This window comes from Centroberyx gerrardi, chromosome 4 (genome assembly GCF_048128805.1).
Source record: "Centroberyx gerrardi isolate f3 chromosome 4, fCenGer3.hap1.cur.20231027, whole genome shotgun sequence".
Lineage (NCBI taxonomy): Eukaryota > Metazoa > Chordata > Actinopteri > Beryciformes > Berycidae > Centroberyx > Centroberyx gerrardi.
In genome coordinates this window covers 28,039,169-28,049,358 of record NC_136000.1, presented here as the reverse complement: position 1 = coordinate 28,049,358, position 10,190 = coordinate 28,039,169, and the positions used below count along the sequence as shown (strand labels likewise).

General features: G+C 43.2%; 1 protein-coding gene across 1 annotated transcript in view; it reads right to left on the bottom strand.

Annotated features, from left to right (window-relative positions):
* LOC139923947 (ovochymase-2) overlaps positions 1-8,900 on the bottom strand; it is a 17,058-nt gene extending 8,158 nt beyond the window's left edge. Inside the window, exons 1-13 of the mRNA XM_078283284.1 lie at positions 8,798-8,900; positions 6,936-7,033; positions 6,167-6,264; positions 5,855-6,027; positions 5,396-5,491; positions 4,838-5,016; positions 4,041-4,254; positions 2,951-3,041; positions 2,411-2,544; positions 1,599-1,742; positions 1,002-1,126; positions 731-824; positions 31-162 (exon numbers count right to left, since the gene is read on the bottom strand). Coding sequence (XP_078139410.1) covers positions 31-162; positions 731-824; positions 1,002-1,126; positions 1,599-1,742; positions 2,411-2,544; positions 2,951-3,041; positions 4,041-4,254; positions 4,838-5,016; positions 5,396-5,491; positions 5,855-6,027; positions 6,167-6,264; positions 6,936-7,033; positions 8,798-8,900 — 1,681 coding nt within the window. The remainder of the gene's footprint in view (positions 1-30; positions 163-730; positions 825-1,001; positions 1,127-1,598; positions 1,743-2,410; positions 2,545-2,950; positions 3,042-4,040; positions 4,255-4,837; positions 5,017-5,395; positions 5,492-5,854; positions 6,028-6,166; positions 6,265-6,935; positions 7,034-8,797) is intronic.
* Between the last annotated feature and the right edge of the window lie 1,290 nt (positions 8,901-10,190).

Genomic DNA, 10,190 nt, shown 5'->3' with positions numbered 1-10,190 from the left:
TTCACCTACTATGTCTCTCTCTGCACATACCTGCATGGCTGATGAAGGCTAGTGTGGCGTTGAAGCCTCTGTGTGTGATGGTGCTGTCTGAAGTGAACTGAAGCACCATGACACTGTCATAGGACAGGACAGGAGGAGGCACACTGCGACCACACAGCACCACTAGGGAAAACATGGGAAAAATGTCCCTCTTAAAGCTGCAATATGCAACTATTTTCACTTTAAAATAACAATAGATACATAGGATATATTTAACATGATCAGTCTGTGACCCTGTGTGTTCATGCCTAAATCCCGTTTGCCTGAAATTGGCTTTTCAATGATGTTTTGGGGCATATAACATTTGCTGTGGGTGTGGCCAGCAGTGAGCTGGGTGTGGCTATAGAGTTCATCAGACAGCTCATCGAGATGAGTGACAAGTGCTGGGGTGGAAACTATTCTCAAGTCTTAAGTCTTCATTTCCCCTCTTTCTTCCTAAAACAAGTGAAAAAGTGTGAGTTCACTTGTGTCAGTGAAACAGAACTGAGCAAACAGAACCGAGACGATAGACAGAGAGACAGACAGAAAAAGAGTGAGAGAAATACAGAGAGGTAACATCGCATTTCACACCACATCATTATGTTATTACACAATTTCACCTGTGCCTATTTCTACTGATGATCCATATGTGAACAAGTATGTAAAATGTAGTGGATGAAGTGATTTTCGATCTAGTTTCTTAGCATCTTACCTAGCTCCTCTGTTCCCTCCACGTCTCCCAGGACAGAGAGGGAATCATACAGACACCCATCTGACTCCTCCAGGTCAAAATCAACAAAGTCTAGCTGGGAGTAGAAACACAACACAATAACCAGCCTGTCACTAAATACCAGACCTGGCTCAAGTTGTATTTCCTCATAATTCTTAGCATTTGTTTTAAACCTGCTTGCAGTGCCAGATTGGTGGAGGTGACGTTTATGTGTGTGTGTGTGTGTGTGTGTGTGTGTGTGCGTGTGTGTCACCTTAACAACATGGGCCTGTGGAGCATAGATGACCCAGTGGCAGATAGAGTCATTTCTGTAGGATTGTGGGTAATTTGGGCTATGGACACCATTCTGATCCCCAACCAGAACCACTGTCCCACACCCTGATGGACACACACACACACACACAGAGACACACACACACACACAGGCAAATACACACACTCCCACACACACACACATTGGAGGATAGCCCAGTGCAACACAAATACACATTCATCTGCACACTGAATTCCAGAAACAAAAGGCACATTATTAACAGCAGGGTTCATCCTCTCTACAGCTCCTCACTCGGTGTGTGTGTGTGTGTGTGTGTGTCTCGTGCAGCTCATTATTGTGTCATGAGACGTCTGCCTGCTCTACTCCCAGGTTGCTATGGGAGAGCAGACACAGTAGTCAACAGAGACTGAAACTGTTTGTGTGTGTGTGTATATACAGTATATATATGCACAATATAAGCCAGTTGGTGAACACTTTTAATCAAAGCACCTTATACAGTACCATGATGAGTGAACGTATTTTTAGTATGGCCTGTATATGAATGAGTGTGTGTGTGTGTGTGTGTGTTTTCCCCACCGGGACCAGGATGTCCCTGGACAGCTCGATGCCTGACAACAAACCCACTTCCCGCTCCGCTAATGTCAGAGGAGAAGAGAAGCGTTGCACTCTGGGAATTATTCAGAAACAGCGGGCCGGGAAGGACACTTCCACAGAATATCCCTGAAAGAGAAAGAGAGGGAGAGAAAGATAAAGAAAGACAAAGAAAGACGAAGAAAGATAAAGTGTATGCGCACATGTAGGTGTTTGTGTCTGCTTATATGTATTTATGTGCATTTGGGTGAATGTTTTCTTGGCAGATTGGAGTTTTAGTTCTACAAACATTTCTGGGAGGCAGAGCTGCTCTGGAGGCAGAAATAATCTCTCAGTTTTTCTGGCTAAGTAACATTAGACTGAAGCCCAGTGAAAAAGGCAAGAGATAAGAAAGGAGGAAGCTAATATTATGAAGCGTAGCGTTCTTGTTACTAACTGAAAAAATGCAGTCTAGCCATACTAACTTATCTAGGTTATCTAGTTAGCCTAGCTGACCTTCCAAATTCAAACTAGCCATGTCCTATAGTTATCTAGGTAAGCTAGTTAGCTAACTGCTGACCTTCCAACATCATGAATGCCATGGAAAAGAAGTCATTGCCATTTATGTTTTTATTATATTTTCACGAGAGTTCCTGCTTTGCCATTTGGCTTCCGCCCACTGAGGTTTAACTTAACCAATGAGATTATTTCTTCCTCTAGAGCTACTGCCTCCAAGACATGTAGAACTAAAACTCTTGTGGTGTGTGTGTGTATGTGTGTCTAGACCCTATTCTTAAAAGTCTATGGTCTAAACTCACCAACAGGCCTGTGGGCCCCTACTGAGACAGTGAGTCGATCGTACAGACAGTGCGAGTCATTCTCCAAATCAAAATGATCAAACTCCAGCAGAATACCATAACCTGCAGGAACAGAGATAACCCACGAACACAGCCTGAGAGAGAGAGAGAGAGAGAGAGAGAGAGAGAGAGAGAGAGAGAGAGAGAGAGAGAGAGAGAGAGAGAGAGAGAGAGAGAGAGAGAGGTAGTTTAGTTGAGCTTTTTCAGCAAAGCGCTGCTCTACATTCATGCAACTGTGACCCAACATGGAAAAGCAGGAACATTGTGGGAGATATTTGCTCTTCATAGATTATAGATCTTTGCACTAAGAGCTTTAAAATGGAATATTACATCATACTGGTCAATAAATTGTTTTGTTTGAATTATTAATTATTGAATCAAGAAGTGCATTTTGATCAAATGCTCTTTTCTTTGTCTGTTCAGCCATGGTGGCTATCACTGCTCATGCTAGTTTCTAAAGTTCAGCACAGCTAGGTTCACCTCCTCTAAACTGTCACTCACTCATTGTTGTCATAGCGATGACCTGGGAGGGCGGGGTTTCTGATGACGCCCTCGCTGTCAGTCACAGGCCCATCGCTCACGCTGCACAGTCCTGAAACACACACACACACATTACTGTACACATCAAAGAAGCATGTACACATTATGAAAAATAGATGAATATGAATTGCTCTGACAAGATGAAAACAACTCACTCGACAGAGTCCTCCCCTCCTGCTGCCCATAGGCTGAAGCATATATAGAAAGATAAAATCGAGAATAAGAAAAATAATAAGTATCTTTATTAATACTATACAAACAATATTATCAGTATTATACCAATACACAGTACCTAAACACCTCCTGGTAGGACTGTGACACTCAAGCATGTATTTTCATGGTAAAAACCTAGGTGGATTACAGAAGTATATATTATAGTAGTATAGTAGTATAGTAATATAGTATAGTAATATAATCAATTTATTGATAAGACTTATTTCCTCTGAGTTTCATCAAGGCAAGTTATTTTTAATAGCATTTGCAATACTGTTTATAGTATAGTAATATGGTATAATAACAGTAGCCTACTTATATAATGATTGCCCTTAATATCCAAACCTCTGATTGTTATGACTCTTCAGTTCCAATTTACTTGAAGCAGACTGTGAGGCCCCATTAGCGCATTATGTTGTATAGCATATATGCACTATTCTTATTTCCCTGCATTCTAAAGCATTTGTTTTTTTAGCCATACAGATGCCCCAGAGAGTATTGCACATTGTCTGCATTTATATCACATTATGATCATAATGATTTTAATTCACTCATAAGGGGTCGACAGTAGCCTAGAGGCTAGAGTGGCGGACTTATGACTGGAAGGTCACCAGTCGCAAATCCCAGGACTAGCTGGGAAGTGAATGAATAACACTCTGCCCTCCTTCAAGAACTACTGCTGAGTCGCCCTTGAGCAAAACACTGAACCCCCAACTGCTCCAGTAGAGCTGCTCAGTGTCTACCAATAGAAGACTGTGGTTGTACTGGGCAACAACCAGTACAACCAGTCTTACCCTTTTGACTCATTTTACTATAATGGAACTCAGAATAATTTGGCCTGACACCTTACCCTCTCTCAGTTTGCTCTTGATCCAGGGCAGCAGCAGCCTGATATCAGTGAAAATCCCCGGTGAGCCTCTCCTGGAGGGGGGGCGGCTGCTGTTGTTCGCCCAGCTCCGACCACATCCCTTCCCCCAGGACGTCACGCCCACCGCCACCCAGCGCCCGCCCCCCCGCCCCGCCGGACACACCAGAGGACCCCCCGAGTCGCCCTGCGGAGAGGGAGGGAGGGGTGGAGGGATGAGGAGGGGATGATTAAAAGCACAAAGTGAAAGAAATCCCCGCGTTCAACCTCAAGCCCTGTGTTTCCAGTCATTGATGCAAATAATGTGTTGACTGTGTATTACTGAGAGAGACGGAGAACAGGCGCTGCTGGTAAATGGACTGGATCAAAACAATTTTAAAAGCAAGTGCAGTGCTTTAAAAGCCTGTACAGTCCCACGGTGCATTCGCAGCAACATATTAATGATCAGTTTATTTGGATGTGATCTCCACTCTCTGCTTGATCAGCTGCCAGCATATCTTCTAGGGAGAGTACAGTAATGTTAGGCTACTTGACTCGCTAGCTAACAAATGCATTGTTAGCAAACATAGCATAGTATTACATAGCACTGCTTTTACACCATTATTTATTATAAAAGTGAGTATGTGTGTAAGATTTAGCTGTATACATTGCTGTAGACATCACAGTAGTTTATGCAAATTTTGAAGAACCCAGAAGTAATCTCGTTGCATATGAATTGGTTTATTGGAGATTAAAATTGTGATTCTTGCAGACAGTATTTCCTCATCTACCTGACAGGCATCTTTCCCTCCTCTCTCTGGTCCGGCACACAGTACAGTCATGGGCGGCCGAGGCTGGTCTGGTCCCTGGTTCAGAAGGGAGGTTTTGATCGTCTGGAGGACATATTTACACCTGGCTGGCTCCACCAAGTCCAACTGGACCTCTCTCAGTACCGCAGGAACACGACCCCCTAAGAATGAATAGGACAGAGAACTGAGTAAAATTCAAATTGGTTGAATTAAACCTCAATGGGCAAAGCGAAAGAAGCACAGTTTTTCTGGCAGTAGAAGTAGAGGAGTAAAAGAGGAGGAAGCTAGCAAGTTAGCCTAACTGTCCTTCCAAGTTCAAACTAGCCATACTATCCTATAGCTATCCAGGTAAGTTAGTTAGCCTGCTGGCTTTCCAAGTTCAAACCGAATAAAAAAAGAGAAGTCATTTATATTTTTGTATTTTTATTTTCGCCAGAGTTCCTTCCTTGCCATTCAAGTTTGCCAGTTAGCTAACTGTCATACAACAGGAGTTGTATGACAGAGCAGCATTTGTATAACATTAATGATAAAACCCCTTACTTTCCTTCATCCTGCCCCATCCACCCACAATGCATCTGGTTTTAGGCGGGAAATTCTCACTGGGCAGAGGCAGACATATTGGCTGGACACTGGCTCCTGTAGACAATCACAGTCAATCAGAGGCTTTTAGCAAAGTAAGATGAGGGCAAATGGAGTACACATTTTGGAGTATTATTATTGGTAATAATGATGTAGTGGTATTTTATTACACTTAATCAGGAAAGTAAGACAAACAGTTTTTGGCACCTTGCTTAAGGGAGCTTCAGTGCCAGTGGTTTTTGGAGTAAAGTGTGCTTTTTCATTTACCTAAATTGCTAGGATTTTCTAAGGTTTAAAATCAGAGGGGAATCACCAGTCACATGCCGCCACCACCAATCCACAATGCTGTAAATCTAAACTGTAATCATAGGATATAAAACACTGATCGAAGTCTAACTAATCATCAGAAAGGAAACCTGCCCAGTAGAATGCGTTGATCCAGCTCCAGCAGGGCAATGTCGTAGCTCATGGGCAAAGTGCGCTGGTACTTCTCGTGGACCGAGACGGTCTTGATGAGGAAGGCCTGCTCCTCTTCATCTCGTACCCTCCGATCAAACTCTCCCACCACCACTCTCACACCACTGAGAAACTCTCTAGACAGAGGAGAGACGTAGGATTTAGTTTATTGGATACCAAGCAAGAGAAAGCGGTCTTCATTGTCAAATCAAAAGGGATAACAGACAACAGTAGACAATATAGACAATACTCTGAGACAATAGGTAAGAACCCTACTTTGACATCGATGCAAAGCAGTGTGCAGCGGTCATGATCCAGCGGTCAGTCAGGATCGCCCCTCCACAGAAATGAGATCCCTTGTTCTGCAGAGAAACCTGAGCACACAGAATGCTGCCATGACAGACATTCAACATTTACACAACAACTGGAAACTGATACAGATAGATGTAAGCCTCTCTGTGGATGGAATTGATTTGTGCTCTCTGTCTCTGGAGTAGAATGTATGGAGTAGTTGTACTCCTGATATTCAATCACTTGGGAGTTTTACCAACTGTTAGCCCAGCTGCAGTGATGTAGTGGTACATAAAAAGGAGGGTACATTTCTACCAGAAAAGCATTGATTGATGTTTTACTCAAAGTTAAAAAGACACTGTCCTCATATAACTTGTATCAGTTTGATACAGTGGACGGGTTTACCCTCCACTACACACAAATGAGAAATGGAGTCTCTTGCTATGCCAGGTTCATTACAACATTGTTACTTTGTGATGCATTTTACGATTCCTGCAGCAGCAACAGCGGTTTGTTTGGAATAACTAGAAGAAGAACTGGGTAGTTATCATGAGCAGTGATAGCCACCGTGGCTGAACAGAGAAACTCAAACTGCATCAACAGAGAATCCAAGGAGAAAGACGTCACAGTACTGGACACACTGTTTGATTGACAGGTGATCTCTGGGAAGAGCAGTGCAGAAACACCACAGCAATGAGAGATGTCGCAGATTACCACTTTAAAGAAGCCAGGATTTTGAGGGCAGATCACTGACCAGCCATGGGTGTGATCCATACGCGGCCTCGGTCCCTCCTACCACCCTCAGAGTGTGATCCATCGGGCTCCTCGCCTGAGGAACTCCACACTTTGAACCTGATTGGGAGGATGAAAGGATGAAGCATGATGCATGTTAGATGTTGTCCATGGAGCCATGAAAATCATATGTAACATAAATCATCAAGTCATATGAATGCATTTTAGATTGTGTGTATTGTGTGTCATCTGCCTGCTTGGTATCCATTCCATCACTCACCTGTTTGAGCAGCATGGACTCCAGTGTTTATCCAAAAACAGAGAGAGAGCAGAACAGCAGTGGCCTTCATCACTAACACACACATCAAGACTGGGTCCTACCAGGGAGACAAAATGGTTTATAGACCCTGGTGTGTGTGTGTGTGTGTGTGTGTGTGTGTGTGTGTGAGGGGCCACTCATTAACAAGCCAGTAAAACACAGCAGCGGGAGTTCAAAACGTCACACTGCCTCCAGAACTGGTGACCGGCTGAACTTTCCACAACAAGTGACAGTCAAGGAATACTGACCGACCGTGATTATGCATAAACACAACAAAACAAAACACCCATTTGACTGCAGCAATCTTTTCAGTATTTCTCGCCTTTGCACTCTCAAGGTCAAATATGGGAAGTTTGGGGCATTCTTCCGCTGCCAAGACAGAGACATAAACAGCCCAGCTGCTGTAAAACTGCTAGTAAAGCATCCAAAGAGGAGAAAGAGTGAGACGACCCATAAAAGTGTCGACAAAGAAGAGGGAGATAGAGAAGACAAGGGAGAAGAAAAGGAGAGAAATTAAATCATGGAAAGACTCAATCTAAATTTTGGATGAACGATCGCTTCTCTGCCTGTGGGTCGACATCTAAAGCCTGAGGATAAGTCGAGAAAATTAGGTTTCCACTCCAGAAGAGGATTTCATTAGATGTTTTGGCTTTGGTTTACACTAAGTACTGTCTGATTGTGAAAAGCCAGAGAGAATATGAGACATTCTGAGATGGCCAACTTGACCTTTGAGGCAAAGCTTTATAAGACGGGATACAGGAAGACAACAAACCGCCCTGTGTTTGTGAAAGAGCACAGCGTGAGTCAGACATGTGGACCCAAAGCAGGGACGGATATTGTTAAGAGCTTCTGGAGAGAGTTATTGGTGGACAATTAGAGACAATTAGAACTATTCATATTTTACATTCTTGCATGACTCCCAACTACTGATCAGTCAGCATGTTAGTCAAGTACTAATTCATATTTTCCTTGATCTGCCTTTGAAGCTGGTGAACTAAAAGCTAGAGTCATTTTGACTTACCAGAGAGCAGCTGTGTGTGCAGCAGCGGTGGTGTGAATGTTCTAGTCAACAGAATGAGAGGCACATTGATACTGGATGGAGGGAGTTGCCGCACACATGCGGCCTTGATGATTCAGAACAGTACAGAAATAACTTAGACAAATGGCCAAGAACAGGAGCACAGACAGTTCATGCTGTACTTTTGAAACCTGAAAAATAGATAAGCTCCTGCAAATATGTATCTTTCTTTGGTGGGAGTTAAGGGAAGATGGAGATCAGCTGTCAATTAAACAGTGTCCAGGACTGTGACGTCTTTCTCCTTGGATTTTCTGTTGATGCAGGTTGAGTTTCTGTAGGGTGGCTATATGAAAATGACCTGGTTTATTACTTTAAGTGCTAATAGAGAACGTGAACATTCATTAAAAGAGATGCATAATGTGTTTGTGTGTGTGTTTCTGCTCTCGTGGTAACCACCCTAAGCCCCATAAGCCCCTTGTTCCTGTTTATGCTGCCCGATGCCCCGGGCCCCACTGGGCACGCACAGTTGTGACTCAGCGCTTGGCACGGTTGCCGGGGCTGCGGTTGCCAGGCGGCCGTTGCCAGGTGTTGCGGAGCGAAGCGCGACACACCAAGGGTTTCCCACCAGCGTATAGGACCGCGTTCGGCATCTGACGGGCCCACACATAGAGATATAACACAACAGTGGTTGCTTCCCATAGACAGCTGTTGTAGTTGCTGGTAAACTGTACCCAGGTAAGATGGCGGACAGTTATCCCAGTCTATGACGTAATGTCCCCTCTAGTGTTATATCTCTATGGGCCCACACACTGAATGGAAACACGAGGAGGAGAGACAAAGAGAGGCCAGCTGTCAAGAGACCATCCATTCAAGTATCGCCTATTGTGCATTCCCTCGTCTGCGTTTAGAAAATGCTGCGCAAGTAGCTGCAAAAGTATCACATAGACAACATAAGCAAATCTGTTGGAGTCTGGCCTAAACGGTGTCAGAGCGTTTGTGTCTGGCAGAGCAACGGAGAGTTAAGAAGGCATTTAATGTTCATGAATTCTTTATGTAAAGCTGGCAGCGATAGATGCACTTTATCACCATGTGTCATTGGTTAAAAGGCAGTTTATGTGAAGCTGGGAGGATGCCGAAATGCAGTTCATTTCATAAAAAAGCCAAGAGGGGAATAAAAGTTACCGCCCAGACAGGCGTTCAAATGACACGGCTTCCCACGACAGAATCAGTCTAGTCTGAATTTGTTCTGTTTGTTTACATTCAAGGCTGTGTGTAGGTAGTCTGGAAGGGTTTTATTCTAAAGAGTCTGTAGTCAGCTCTACCAATCAGAAATAAGGCTTTAACACTTGGCAATCCCGACCCATCCAGTCCATGATAATGGTTCCAAAAAACAGGGAATCATGGTGTACTGGCTGATTTGAAAACATCTGATTACTTGAGGCACTGAAATGCAAAACTTATAAATAAAATTGGTTAAAATTGTGTTCCAAGTTGGTTTTACTAGCATTGGATTGGCAATAGCGTGTGTTGCTTGTGGCCACTTCTGCAAGTATCCGTTCCATCCAAGCTCCGCCAGTAGATCCGCTACTGAGACCAATAAAAACAATCCTTTAGGCTTAGGTCACGCAAAGTCTGCACATCATGTAGATTTCTTGTAAATTTACTTTTCTCATATTCCCATATCCTTTTCATTGTTATACATTGAATAAATATAATATTGGTATATTTACACCACCTTCATACTTCATATATATTATTTTTGGTGCATTTTCATATTGTACATATACAGCATTCATTCATCATTTGTCTGTCAGCTCTACTGCTGTTATTTTGAACACTAATAATGTTGTAATCCATAGTTTTCCCCATACGTTTCATTCATACACTCTAAACATGTTTTAGTGATGAATTTCCATTTATACAAGCCCAATTGGCTATAT